The sequence below is a fragment of the Cynocephalus volans genome, chromosome 1 (assembly GCF_027409185.1).
Source record: "Cynocephalus volans isolate mCynVol1 chromosome 1, mCynVol1.pri, whole genome shotgun sequence".
NCBI lineage: Eukaryota > Metazoa > Chordata > Mammalia > Dermoptera > Cynocephalidae > Cynocephalus > Cynocephalus volans.
The window spans coordinates 234,230,665-234,245,741 of NC_084460.1; the positions used below are offsets into that span (position 1 = coordinate 234,230,665).

General features: G+C 38.8%; 1 protein-coding gene across 1 annotated transcript in view; it reads left to right on the top strand.

The window, feature by feature from the left end:
* Positions 1 to 14,822, top strand: part of CSRNP3 (cysteine and serine rich nuclear protein 3) — a 71,982-nt gene extending 57,160 nt beyond the window's left edge. Inside the window, exons 3-4 of the mRNA XM_063077910.1 lie at positions 11,176 to 11,472; positions 13,770 to 14,822. Of these exons, the coding sequence (XP_062933980.1) occupies positions 11,176 to 11,472; positions 13,770 to 14,822 (1,350 nt within the window). The remainder of the gene's footprint in view (positions 1 to 11,175; positions 11,473 to 13,769) is intronic.
* Positions 14,823 to 15,077: the final 255 nt, after the last annotated feature.

Here is a 15,077-nt window from a genome sequence, read left to right on the forward strand (position 1 = left end):
TCTCTCTACAGGAACTGACAGATTTTTCTTTTTCTTTTTTGCGGGTGGCTGGTACAGGGGTCCGAACTCATGACCTTGGCTTTATAAGCTGTGCTGTAGCCCACTGAGGTAACTAGCCTGCCCGGCACTGACAGATTAATAGGAAAGAAAAATATTAATCAAGTTGTCAAACAAAATAAAATCACCAGTGTACTAAGTGCTGAGAAGGAGGGTTGCAAGTTGTTATAAAAGTGTAAAACAGGGAATTGACGTAGCCCAGGAGGTCAAGGGAAGCTTTCTTAAGAAAGTGAAATGAAAATCTGAAGAGGAAACTAGGCAAAGAGGGTTGGCAAGAGTGTTTCAGGCATCAGGAGAAGCCAGAGCTGCCATGTGCCCAGGGGGAGCAGGGCGAGCACACAAAGGCTGGTGTAGCTGAAGCGGGGGCAGGAAGAGCAACATGAAGGAGGCGGGGATGGGACTTTGTAAAACATGTTAGGATTTTTTCCCTCTATATCCTAAGGTCATCAGAAGACATCAAGAGTTTTAAACTCAGGGTTGAGGTGGTGGGATAATATGATCCAGTTCATGTGATGGTGTGAGAATAGTTTTGGGGTAGGGGAAGGCATGTTGGGTGGGGAGGGGGCATTTGGAGTTAGACCAGTTAGGAGCCTGTTATAATAGTCCAGGAGAGAGGTGACGGTAAGATGAGACCCATGGTAGGGAAGATGAAGAGAGATGGGTAAAGGAAGAAATTTAGGAGGTAAAATCAACAGTGCTTAATGACAGATTGGATTTGGGAGGAACAGAAGGGGATTGTAAGGAATTTAGGAGTTTCTGTCTTGCAAAACTGATGGGGTTATAGGTGATAGCACTGTTCACTATGACAAGGACATGACAAGGAATATTGAAAGAGGAGCAGGTTGGGGGTGGGGGTGGATAAGGAGATTATTTTTGGACATCTGAGTTTGAGGGGCTTTTAAGTTATCAAGAGATGTCAGCAAGGTATACAGGTAGAGATACCTATTGTTGTGCCACTCTAGAGATTAAGTGGAAAGAAACACAACACAGAAAATATCTTTTGTCTACTAGAGACACTCTGTATTTGTATTGGTCTATCACCCTATAAATACATAGGAAATATTAGGCAATCCAAAGTACTTAACATAAAATGTCATTTGTTAAATACCTGAAGCACTTAAGCACACCTCTGTTACCTTTACCTTTAGTTTCCAGTATAAAGTCAGTGAGCAGAGGTGTGATGGGTTTCAAAACACCTTTTTAAAATGTATATTGCAATTTGTATATGTGCCTTGTTCCCAATTGCACAACAAGTCAGTCACTTAAGTTAAGGTGAACACAATCTAGCCCCGGGCATATTTCCTTTGGCAATATTTTTGGCAGGTTTCATTGAAAGTCCCTTAAAAATATTGGTAGAACAATAGTAATGGCTGCCAATCATTAAGTGATTTTTATTTGCCATGCAGTTTAAAAACATTATTTAATTTAATCCTCACGAAGACCCAGTGGGATAGGTAAATTATTAGAGCATGTTTACAAACTGAGGAAAAATATGCACAAAGATGTTAAGTAACTGGCTCACTCAAATAGAAAACTGATTATATTATCTTGTTACTTCCTATTCTTAAATTAATTAATTATTCCCTACAGGCATTGGGAAAGACAATCTTTGTACCTACAGGGAGTCGTCCTTTCCTGTACTATGTGCAGTGGTTTTTAACAGCTGGGAGACTATAACACTGTCTGAGAACCAAAAGATTTATTGTGGTGAACTGTGAGGTGCATTATACATGTGATGAATGTTAGGGGAAGCCTCAAACCTACAGCGACCTTCCTCCATATCAGGCAGTGATATATGCTGATACTGTAATTTGTACCCAGCTACTCCCATGCTTTTTCTTTTTAACAATCTGAACAACAGAAAAGCATCCTATTATAGATTTGTTTTTTTTTAATTATGCTTAGTATTATAAGTTGGAGAGGCAAGCATATGAGTGTCTTGGTTATTGATAAGTGAAAACATGTAGCTCTCCTCTTTGGTGAAGATGTAAACAAAAGGCATTTGGTTATCATCACTACTTCCAAATGAATACCAAGTGAAAAAAGAATGGGATTCTGAGGTGATCTGATCTTAGTGTCACTGTACTTAAAGTATTCAGAAACACATATCGCATGAAGTTAAAAGAGCACAGCAATGCGGACAAGTTGTCTCAAATGTCTGAGGGGAATCAATGGAAAAAATCTTGTATATTTTTTCTGTAATTCCTCTATCATATTAACTTTTGTGATATGTTAAGTATCATTGACTATATTTGTCTAAGGTTTTGCTATCCAAAATCCAAAATTAGCTATCCAAAAATACTAGTTATCCAAAAATTTCACTCTGATACTTGAAATTTCACTTTTAATATGACATTTGTTTTGAAATATAAATATCCCTGGGGTAAGTAACAAAATAAATGTGGCTAAATTGATTCCATGATTTTGACTGGGGTAGCAGAAGGGTCTCTGGAGTAGATGGGTCCAAAGAAGAAAGCAAGGATTGTTAAAAACAAACTTTGCCCACTTTGCTTTTGCCTAAATTGGTCCACTGTGAGTGGCAGGGAACTGCCTGTTGATCAAGGACAGAGTGAAGGCAGCTCTGACAGGACAAACATTTTCCAAAGCTCTCATCATGGACACCAGGTAGAACATCATGGGAAACTCACTGGACTTGGAACTGGGTAGTTCACCTTCTGCTTATGAGTATCTGAGAACCAGCAGCCCCAGAACAGTCAGGAGAACTTTCTCTTTCCACCATGCCTCTGTGTTTTTCCAGGTGTCTCTGCTGAGTTCCAGATAGAGAAGCCATTTATACAGTGGAACCTACCCCAATGGGGCTTTAATAGAGAAATATGAATAAAAAGCATAATCCTCATTTCTAGATGTTTCCTTATAATAAATATTTCAGAAACAAAATAAGAATAGAAATTTAGGCTTTGATTATAAAATTGCTTCTAATTTGGTAATTCATTTCTCAATCAAGTATGAGTTAGTTGTACTGAAAAATAATATATACAATTAGATTTGTAGAACAAATTCAATTCTATTTGGGGGGTTCAAGTGCATCTTTTTTGTTGGTGTTTCAAACATTGTCTATAAACAAGTAATAGAGAAAGCTGATTGAATAAAATGCATGTTCCTAAAAGAAATAACTAGCTTTAGATTTCTAAATTACAGAGCTCAGTCCTTTTTCTCTGTCAAGCCCATTCAAACATGTCATACTCTTCACAGTAATCAACACAGTCATCTTAATACTATACTCTTTTCCAAATTAAGTGCTTAGATTTCATCATCTGCACCACATTGATGAACAATTACATTAGCCTTTATTCCCATTTCACATGTATCTGTAAACTGCATTAGGCAGCCATTTCTGTGTTTTAAAGAGCCTTGGCATTCCAATTGCCTCTGGGTTCTGTCACAGTGGATTCTACTGCCTTGTTCTAGAAAATTTAATTTAGCTTTCACAGCTTTGACTTGCCTCTCTTTCTCGATGTTTTTGAACCTAAGTTGTTGTTCTGCTTCCTGAGATCAAGGGTATACCTCCACTCTTGTTCCATTTCCAGTTCTTTCCACGGTTATATACTTTCTCAATTTCTCAGTCATATGTTACTTGTGTAATGTTTGGTTGCTTGCTCTCCTTTCCTCATTAAAATAAGAGTTGCCAGATGGTAACTCTTCCTTTAATGATTAACCTTTTTAAAATCTCTATGTAAATCTTCTTTACCCCAAATCTCAGACTTATGATGGTGCTTTTTTCATTTAGTAACTTTACCCATGCTGTGTTATAATTCTCTGCTTTACCTCCAGCTCTGCCCTTTGTATCTCTTCAAAAGTCATGTGATTTGTCCTCCATATAAAGATCTTTAATGCCCTGGAGATATGAGGGATTAAGTGTTTGTCCTGAGAGATACAGGGGATTAGATGTTTGTGAAAGATGGTTGAACTTTATCACCATCAACATGTTTAGATGGGTTTTTAACTATTTCCCCGTACTATAGTTTTTTATTATACGTGTCAGAAACTGCCAATCATTATATCTTTGAACTCCACTTATTCCTACAGAACTTCTCTGTTAGATTCTATAGAGATTACGCCAAAACATGCTTCCTGTCAGAGCTTCCAGAATGCATCCCTAAACGGAGGCCTGCCTCACATCAACTGGAAGACTTTGAGATGCCAAATGCCTACCCTATCATATGCTCAACCTATTTGGACAAGTAGAGAGAAAATATACATAACCAAAGTGATGGAGACTACAGGGTGGGCTTTAGCCCTGGGCAAATGAAATACATTTAAGAATATGTTCTTCAAAATATTGTTGGTATTTTAGTTTAAGTGGAGCAGTTAAGCATATATAATCAAATCCTTACTCTCTTCCTGTGCAACAAACATTGTGTTAATTCAGAGAAGTCAATTGCACTGATTCTCCTGCTTCGAATGTTGGGTGCATCTAGCATTATGCTGCAGTCAGCTAGCTCCCTGACGTTGCTCAGTAAACTGGATTGTGTACATCTCTTCCCAACGGTAGCTTGAAATTGGTTATAATGGAAGTATTTAAACCATGAGACTTGGCAAACATGACCAATTAGAACTTTTTTTTTGAGACACTAAATATTTACCAGCAGGCTGCTGTATTCATCTGGCTTATTAGCTACCAGTGGAAGACACAATGTTGATCTAAAGAAGGAAGGATAAAGGAATTTCAGAAAATTTTATATCTTATATGTTGATATTACCATACTTTCTGGTGACTTTTGTGGTGAAATATTTCCCAAAGACTCATTTTGACTTCAAGTTGAAGTGCTTATAGATTAACAAAACAACCAAACATTCCTGGTTTTTCGAGAGCATAATTAAATTGGTTTCAATTTTCCACCTGCAATTAACAGCTAATGAGCTAAAGAACTCTCTATAAGATTTGACTGAATATGAAAATATGAATGTTTTCTTTTAGTTTGCCAGAGACCAACTCATACCACAAAACCAGGAATTCCTTTTATTAAATACATATCCTATACTTTCCAGCCTCCTATTGCACATTTCTGGAGACCCAGAGCACACGGCTTTCCTGAAATAGCCCATTCCATTTATGCAGCTTTAGTTGTTAGAAGGCTCTTTCTTATATAAAGCATACTGTTATCATCTGATCGCACATTTTGACCCTAATTCTGCCCTCCAGGCACACAGAATAAATCTTTCTTATTTTCTAGATTCTGAGTGCTTGAAAGCAATGTGGGTGGTCGTGCAAATACTTGAAAATAGCTTATGGGCTCTATGTGCTTCTGTACTGTAGGATTAAATGTTCCTGTTTTTTTTCACTAATTCTTCTGGGGTATGGTTTTCAGGTACTTTTGTTACCCTGATTCCCCTCATCTGGATATAATGCTATTTATTAATATCCACATCATAATATGGTACTTGATCTGAACACAGTACTTCAGATGGGATCTATCCAGTATCTACAAACACATTACATTATCCTCTCCCAAGTTGTGGATGCTTCATCCATGGGTATATTCTAAGGTTACAATGGCTTTTTGGACCTTGATGAATTTGTTTGTTCATATTAAGCTGGTAGTAAGTAAAACCCCCATAAATAAAAAAACAAAACAAAAAACAAGCAAACAAAAACAAGAAAAAAACAAAATTCAGGTCTTTTAAGCCAAGTCTGCATCATGATATAAACTGAAATTTTATGACATCCCCAGGGCAAGAACCCTCTTTAGTGCTAGACATGGCCTATGCAGAGTGATCAACAAAGCTTTTTTGTATTTAATTTTAATAAATTTGATCTTGTCATCTGCAGATGTGATAAGCTTGCCTTTTAGGGCCTCATCCAAGTTGTGAATTTAAAACTACGTTTAACAAGACAGGTTTCAGGATATCCTCTCCGAGTAGTGATCTTCAAGAGGAAGGCAGGGAGCTTTCCTTGCATCACCCCACGTGACCTCCAATTGAGAAGCTTCGGCAGGGTGGGCCACTGCTACTGGTAGCACACAGATGCCACATGCCTCACTCCTGGCCTCAGTGGTGGTGCAAAACAGGCTGAGCATCACTGGTCTCTGAGACATTTTCACTGCACAACCAAAAATCCACGCACCCAGCCTTACTCTTACTAATCAAATCACATTCCCTCTTTCCATGTGAAGAGCATGAGAAATTTTGTCAGAGCATAAGAATGAGAAATTCTTAGGCTAGAGAGCACTGGTTTTCCAACTGTGAACTATGGGATCTGGAATCAGGGAGCAGGACGGAAGGCTCAGGAGTCAGGGCTCTGTGCATCTCATTAACACTTGTATCTTTTACATGTTGAGGTTCAACGTAGTTTTATTTGAAAAGCAGACATTTTCCCTCTAGTGAACCCATGCTGATACTCTAGTAGTCACTGCTTTCCTTTTTCACATGTACTGAGAATATCTGTTTAAATAATTCTTTCTAGAATATTGTTACCCAGAATTAGCTGGTTTTTTCTTAACAGTTTTTTCCCATTTTGATCATCTTTTAATTCCTTTCCTCTTGACTCTTTACAGATGTTACACTGAACTTCAAGCATAAATTTTCTGAGCCTGAGAATTCTTCTGTAAAACTAATGAATGCTCTTTTACTGTCTCCCCACCTCCTTTTTGCTTTAAATCTTTCCAAATATGTCTGTTCTTCCATTTCTGGTTTAAAGGTTTTTCTTCTCAAAAGTGACTGTGGAATCAGAATAGGAAGTAAATAATTCTGCTTTGCGTCTTTGTACCTAGCCTTCGTTTTTATCTGTCTATCCTTTCTTCCTCCCTGCTACTTCTATAACTGCCACATATATTTTGTTGTACTAACCACACTTTATCATAATTATCACATGGTCATCTCCCCAGCAGAGTGGAAGCTCCTTAGGTGGCAGAACTGTCATACATCTATAAACCCTGATACCTCGTACAGTGCCTGGCAATATAACATAGTGATTAAGAATATTCATTCTTTTATTCAGAAAGTATTTATTAATCAATTACTATGAGACTAACAGTTATTAAAGTGCTGGGGATACAGTGCTGAGCAAGACGGCTGTCTCTGTTCTCAATGTGTTCACAGTATTACAGGGGAGATAGACATTAAAACAATCATCAAAACTAATATACTATTACAAAATGAGGCAGCAAGCTATACTGATTAAATGCAGGCCAGGATAAATAAAAGTCGACTGAGAAAATCAAATGAGTAGCACATTAGTTCAACCAACTTCGAACAGCTATTCCTGATGGCATCTCCATTAGAAAGGCTACCTCCATATGTCCACAAAATAGGTACCCAAAAACAAAGGCTAACTGGCGAGGATGTCATATCTTCAGCTCACTCTCTGTTTTCTTCTTTTCTGAACTGTGTCTCTCTGTGTCTGAATCATATCCTTTGTTTCTGAATGAGCTAATTCTAAGGAAGCTTATACTGCTATTTTGTCTCCTGCCCCACAGCATTGAGATCAGCTCATGGAGTGTGGCTGTGACCACATCTTTTTTTTTTTTCCTTTTATACATTTTTTCTATTATTATTCTAAGAATTTTTACTCCCAACTGGTCTTGCAAGTCTGGCTCAAGGTTTGGAGTCAAATAAACCTGAGTTTGATTCTTAGTACCATCACTAATTAGCTACTTAGCGAGACTTTAGCAGATTACTTACCCCAAGCTCCAATTTTCTCAACTATAAAAAATACTGCATAAGACTGTTGTGCAACTTGGTGAGATAATTTATATAAAGTATGGAGCTCAGTGTCTGGTACTCAATATTTGGCAGCTTGGGTCATTCTCAACATCATCATCTTCATTGTAACAGGCAGTAATTAGTTTTTGTAGAATTGAATTCATTTTTCACGTTCTTATTTCCACTCTCATTTTTACATGTGTTAATAATTTTGTACTGACCAAGAGATTTTATTACTAAACACACCTTTTAACTGCTGAAAGGAAGTGTTTTTACTTTTGTTTTTTTTTTTAATTTGTTTCATCTTAGCATTTTAGTCAATCTACATTTTCAGTATTGTTTCCCTTCCCATAATCATTTTGCATTGAATTAGTTTTTCTCAGGCACTTGGTGACACCAAAAGTTTCATCTCATTGCAATTTACAGTGGAATTCATCCACAACATGATATGGCAAAAATAAATAAATAAAGGTTGAACACTGATTTTCCTTGGGTCCCCTTGTATTTGACTCAGAGCAGTCTGAGAATCACTCCACTGATTCTGACAGTAAGGTGTCCTATACCTCAGATGTCGTTAGATGGACAAGATGTTGTATTGTATTCTATTAAGCCTTGGGAATTGTCTACTCATATTTATCAATGGGTATAAATTTGCAAAATTAAGATGCTTGATTTCTGTCTGTCTAGAAAACATTATAGTGCTTTTATTTGTAGAGTCTGGACAAGTTTACACAGTGGCTCAAGAACTAAGTCCCATCTTAAGTGTCATCATTGGAACAAAGCAGGCGTACACACACACACACACGCACACAGAGGCTTTGACCTTGATATCCTTACAATACAATGTAGGTGAATGCATACACATATAGAACAATTGTTTATTTACTTTTAGTTCTTTGCTTATGGACCAAGACAGGGAGTGATCTCATACAAATCCAATCATCTCAATATTTTGTAGGTCAATGAATGCATCATGCTCTGTCCCATCTCAAGCCTTTGAAACCACTGTTCAAAATCTAACTGAGAACCCCTAGAGATTCCTGAACAGGAGTGAAAACAGCATATAGCTCTGTGTGAAGGATGTTTAGATTTTTAATTTAAATTTTATTTTGAGGGCCGACCCCGTGGTGCACTCGGGAGAGTGCGGCGCTGGGAGCGCAGCAGTGCTCCTGCCGCGGTTCGGATTCTATATAAGGATGGCCGGTGCGCTCACTGGCTGAGCGCGGTGCGGCCCGGCGATGCGGCCGGCTGGTCACAAAAATGACAAAAAAAAAAAAAAAATTTATTTTGAAATGAAATTGTTTGTTGTAATTTAAGTATGTAGGAATAAGAGATGTGGATTTTATTTCTAAGGGCACTTATATTTGGAGTAAACTAAATCTGTAGTTCATTTGAGATATAGTTGTTAAATTCGTGGGTGCCAATTGGTTTTATTCATGTTGCCCTAAAAATGTTGATGTTTTTAAATGTTTGCTAGAATCTTATTTCATGTTGACTTTTTTTTTCATGTTGAGTTCATGTATTATCTGATAACGACCATTATTTTTTAAAAAATCAAGCCAAGCTAATTTAAAGTAAAGATTTTGTTGTTGTAATGTTACCAATTGCACAAGGAAGCATAAACACCAATTACACAAGGAACACAGAGATGAAGTAAGAAGGAAGTATTAAAAAAATAAAGTGAATCATGTTAACCAAGTTGTAGGTGTTCTACATGGAGTCAGAAGTTTGGTGAGGTTCTCATAGGCAAGCCAAGAACTAATGAAAACAAATCTAAATGTCACAGAGTGACAAGATGGGAAAAGTTTGTTTGTCAGTGCAGCTTTTCTATCACCGAGGGTTGAATGTACTTTAGGCAATTATACACTTGAATTCCTTAAAAAATCAGATCTTTACAGATAGAAAAATGCAGCTTGTTACAAAAATGATTACCACAACCAATCAAAGTAATATCCTAGCAGTGGACATTACAGTTTAACCCATATGTATCTAAAGAAATCCCAAGGAAGGAAATAAATAGCAGATTACAGCAAGAGCAAAACCCAGTAAAGGGGAATGTCTGTCTTTGTAGTATCACAGACATAAGCTCTGAAATATTCAGAAATATAATTAAGTAGCTTTTGAAACTGCATTTCAGGGATCCTTTGTAATAAATTTTAATATGCACTTGCTACTGTGTTGTTTTCTCTGTGAAAGTTTATCTACTTGAGGGCAAAGTCCAATTGTCTATTGGTTCTTTAATACATTCAGAGTTGTCAACTTTGAGGATTTTGTCCAATAACAAATATTCTGATCTAAATGTTGGACTTTATCATGAAGAGAAGAGAATGATATCTCATGTCACCAGAGCATTTTAACTGTGTAATAGATGAACTGTTAAGATCATTAACCATGGCTGCAGTTATAATTAATGAAGTTTAAGAAGCAATAAATTTAAAAGTTAAAGAATTAAAGTAGCTTCTGTATTTAGAACTTCCCTGATTTATCTCTTGGAATTTCTGCACTTATTCTGGTGTTGCTACTCATATTTCTAGCTCATATTCAGAGAGTATTTCTCTTTCTAAATGCTTTTTTATGAAGGAAACATGATATGTGGTGGTACAAGAATAATAAATGAAATACTGACTCAGGGCCCACTGATGGATGAGATTAATTTAGAAAAGAAATATAAATAGAAGCAGAACAGTTATGGGTGTAGGAGACATGGTTGTCCACATGAGCCATTATGCAGACAGTACTGTTTCAGGTACAGATTCGCATCAACTCCTTTGAGGGCTGCACTGATTGTTCCACTGGATGATGGTGAGAGCTTGCCAGCACTGCCCTCTGCTCCTTGTCTTCCTGAGAGCATGCTGACCTGACTGATTACTTCATATCAAGCCCTCGTTCTTGGAATGTTCTGTAGGATAATCATATTTGTGATCCCAATAGCATGGTGCAACACAATGTTATTTTCTGGTGCATGGTTTTGCTGGAGCCCAGATGACAGGGCTGTTATTTCAAGGACAACATGTTTGCTGAGTTAGGTGGTGATGGCTTCCACTATGATGCTATCACCTCTGAACAAGGACACATTTCTTCCAACATCAGAGCTGCTCATCATGAGCGGAGTCTAAGGATAGCTTTCACTGATGGGCATCTGCAACCTCCAGTCCTTTTCATATCACATTGGCTAAAAGCTCTAACAACTGCAGTTCCTAACATCAGGAGGTTAAGAGACCCAATTAACAGTCTTCTGTTACCAGTACATTTAAAAGCCTATCATTTTGATGACTTTGTTTTCCTTCCTGTGACCTCTCCTAAAGGGAAACATAAAAGGAAATGATTTAACTCCTAAACGCTTATTGGTTATGGGGACAAGATGATATACAATAGTTCGTTCTCACCAAGTGTCAAAGTAGGGATTTTGGGCCCCTGCCCATGTTACGTCTCTAATTTGCTACTTTGTGTTTCTAGATGACTAAGAATGGCACAGTAGAATCTGAAGAAGCCAGCACTCTTACAGTGGATGACATTTCTGATGATGACATTGATTTAGACAACACAGAGGTGGACGAGTACTTCTTCCTCCAACCCCTGCCAACAAAAAAACGAAGAGCACTGCTGCGAGCCTCTGGAGTGAAGAAGATTGATGTGGAAGAAAAGCACGAGCTGCGAGCCATCCGCCTCTCGCGAGAAGACTGCGGCTGTGACTGCCGAGTGTTCTGTGATCCAGAAACATGTACCTGCAGCCTGGCAGGCATTAAGTGTCAGGTAAGGATTTGGATTGCAGGGTATCCAAAGACAGGCATTATATGCCACCCCCCTAAAGAGGCAGTCCTGTTACATATAATGAAGTGTCCCACATGTAGAAGAAACCTTTGTGGCAAGGCGAGACACATAATTCACTAATTCAAGGACATTCATGGGTATACTTAAAATGCTTATACATAGGGGAAGGGGATAGGGAGAGGGTGGTCAGTGGATACAGAATTATAGCTCGATAGGATGAATAAGATCTAGCATTCTGTAGCACTGTAGGGAGAATAGTTATTTGTTGGATAATTTCAAATAATTAGTAGTGAAAATTTTGAATCTTCCCATCAAAAAGAAATAATGAATGTTTAAGGTGATGAATATGCTAATTACCCTGATTTGATCATTGCACATTGTACACATGTACACAGATATCACAGTGTACCCCATAAATATATGTAATAATTATGTCAATTAAGAAAAAATAAATTTAATAAAACTGGGGGGGAAAACGATATAATGTGAAACCCAAGCTGCAGCTGAGTTAATTAAAATTATTTTCCTCTTGGATTCACTTATTATACCAACTTATTTCGCCTTTTTACAAATATCCAGGGAGATCATGACATCCCTAACATTTGAGTTTGTGTTTTCCGACCATTCATGGAGTATAAAATGATGATTGATTAGAGGTGGTATGGACTAGTGGAGAAGTTACCAGGCTGGGACTTCAGCAAACAAAGTTGTACTCCTGTCTTTGCTGTTTGCTAGCTATGTGAAATTGGCAAGTCAGGTAAACCCTCTGGGCTCAGCTTCTTCATCTCTAACATGAAGAGACTGGACTAGGTGAAGGATTGGTAAACTATAAACTCACAGACCAAATCCAACCTGCTCCGTGTTTTTGTAAATAAAGTTTTATTGGATCACAACCATTTTATTATTATTATTATTTATGTATTATCTATGACTGTTTTCATGCTTCCACAGCAGAATTGAGTAGTTGCCACAGAGACTGTATGGCCCACAAAGCCTAAAATATTTGTTCTTTGCCCTTTGCATAAAAGAGTTTACCAACTGCTGGTGATTGGTAACCAGATGGTTCTCTGGTCCCCATTTATCTATAATGTCATTGGTGTTCTATGATTAGTTAGGTAAACTTGGCTTTCTCAATGAGGGGAGCCACTCAGGCAGGCAGAAGAGGAGTTCCTATCAGCTGAACAGTTGCTCAAGATGGATTCACAGAAAAGAGCTTCGTGAGTAAGAAAACAGCTACAGATTCTGGCTCTGACACCTGCTGCTACTTTTTATTGGGACAAGGATGACTGTATCAGAGTCTGCATAAATTTCCTCTATAGCATAGGAAATTTCCTGTGTTAGGATAAGGTAAAAGCAGAACAAGTGGCATACAGGTTAATTTATGGAGTCTGAGACATTGGCAAGTATCTTAGGCATACCTTTGGATTGCCCAGAATTTCACTTGTCACCTGAGTGAAGAAGTCAGTCCAATAACATTTGTTGAATCCAGTCACTACCTCCAGAGCCTAACCACTTGAATCATTGTGAGGTACTGATGAGCATACATTTCCTTCCCTTGAGAAGCTTATAGTTCAATGGAGTGGGAAGGGATGGGAAGAACCAGGACCTAAACACAGCTGCAGTCATGAATGTGCACACGCATCGCTGCCCTGCAGTGCACACACGCACCCATGCACCAAGGATCCGAACGAATGAGAAGGTAAACCAATGAGAGCACATTAGGAGGGTGCATGAGTAAGTGGTGTCAATCTGGACCCCTTGGGTAGAGAGGTTCATCCTATAATAAGCAAAGGGAAAAGGACATAGCTAACATGGGGAGCATCATATAAATTAGATTGAAAACAGCAGGTGTGGATGCGTGCAACAGGTTTGCCCATTTAAAATGAGCATGTGAGCTGGGATGCAGCAGAAGGAAAAGGAGTTTGGGGATAGGATGGAAACATTGAAAATAGGGAAGCAAAATGAAAGGGATGGAGAGGAGGGAAAGGGGAAGAATGGAGAAAGATTTAAAGACAGCACTGGAAGGGGTCAGTGAGCTAAAAATACTTGCTTATACCCATAACTCATTTTCATTTTGAATATAAAAGTTTCAAAATTAGTGACTCATGTTTTAAGCCTTCACTTCCTCTTTTTACTTCTGTTTGCAGTTTGGCTGTCATTTGCTCTGGCATAAGTAGAATTAAGTGGATTACTTAATTCAAAGGAGTTGCTGAAAGGTACTGGATTTTTATGTGGTTTGTAATAGTTCTGTGTTGCTAATCTGTGTTCTTCCTTCCAAGGTGGATCGTATGTCTTTCCCATGTGGCTGCACTAAAGAAGGATGTAGCAACACAGCAGGTAGAATTGAATTTAATCCTATCCGTGTCCGGACTCACTTTTTGCACACGATAATGAAACTTGAACTGGAGAAAAACCGAGAGCAGCAAATCCCCACGCTGAACGGCTGCCACGGTGAGATAACTGCTCACAGTAGTTCCATGGGCCCTGTCGCTCACTCCGTAGAGTATTCTATTGCAGACAACTTCGAGATTGAAACTGAACCACAGGCTGCAGTGCTGCACCTGCAGTCTGCTGAGGAATTAGATTGCCAAGGAGAGGAGGAGGAAGAGGAGGAGGATGGGAGCAGCTTTTGCAGCGGAGTCACCGATTCTAGCACGCAAAGCTTGGCACCTAGTGAGTCAGACGAGGAGGAGGAGGAGGAAGAGGAGGAAGAAGAGGAGGAGGAAGACGAGGATGACAAAGGAGATAGCTTCGTGGAAGGTTTGGGCACCCATGCCGAAGTTGTCCCTCTTCCTTCGGTCCTTTGTTATTCTGATGGCACCGCTGTTCATGAAAGCCATGCAAAAAATGCTTCTTTTTATGCCAACTCTTCAACTCTGTATTACCAAATAGATAGCCACATTCCAGGAACTGCTAACCAGATCTCTGAGAACTATGCTGAAAGAGATACTGTCAAAAACGGTACCCTTTCGCTGGTGCCTTACACCATGACCCCAGAGCAATTTGTTGACTATGCCCGACAAGCAGAAGAGGCCTACAGTGCCTCCCACTACCCAGCTGCCAACCCCTCTGTAATCGTTTGCTGCTCCTCTTCCGAAAATGACAGCGCTGTGCCCTGCAATAGCTTATATCCCGAACACAGGTCCACTCATCCTCAAGTGGAATTTCACTCATACTTGAAAGGCCCCTCCCAGGAAGGGTTTGTCTCTGCGTTGAATGGTGACAGTCACATTTCAGAGCATCCTGCTGAGAATTCTCTGAGCCTTGCAGAAAAGAGCAGATTGCACGAAGAGTGCATCACATCACCCGTGGTCGAGACCGTCCCTGTCTAGCAGCTTAAATTATCCTAGGACCAAGTCTTCTCCTAGTGAAGGCACTGTATTTAACTGGGTTTCCTGGGCTCATCGTTATTTAAACTGAAGACTGAGAAAACCTGGACTATGGTTAATCTCCCACACTACATTTTATTTTCTCCTTTCTAGCTACGTGACTGTGGCATTGCACAAATACAGTCTCACTAGGGATTTTAAAAGATTTCAGACTGTTTTGATAGAAAATGCTAAATTTTAAAAATTCATATCTCACAG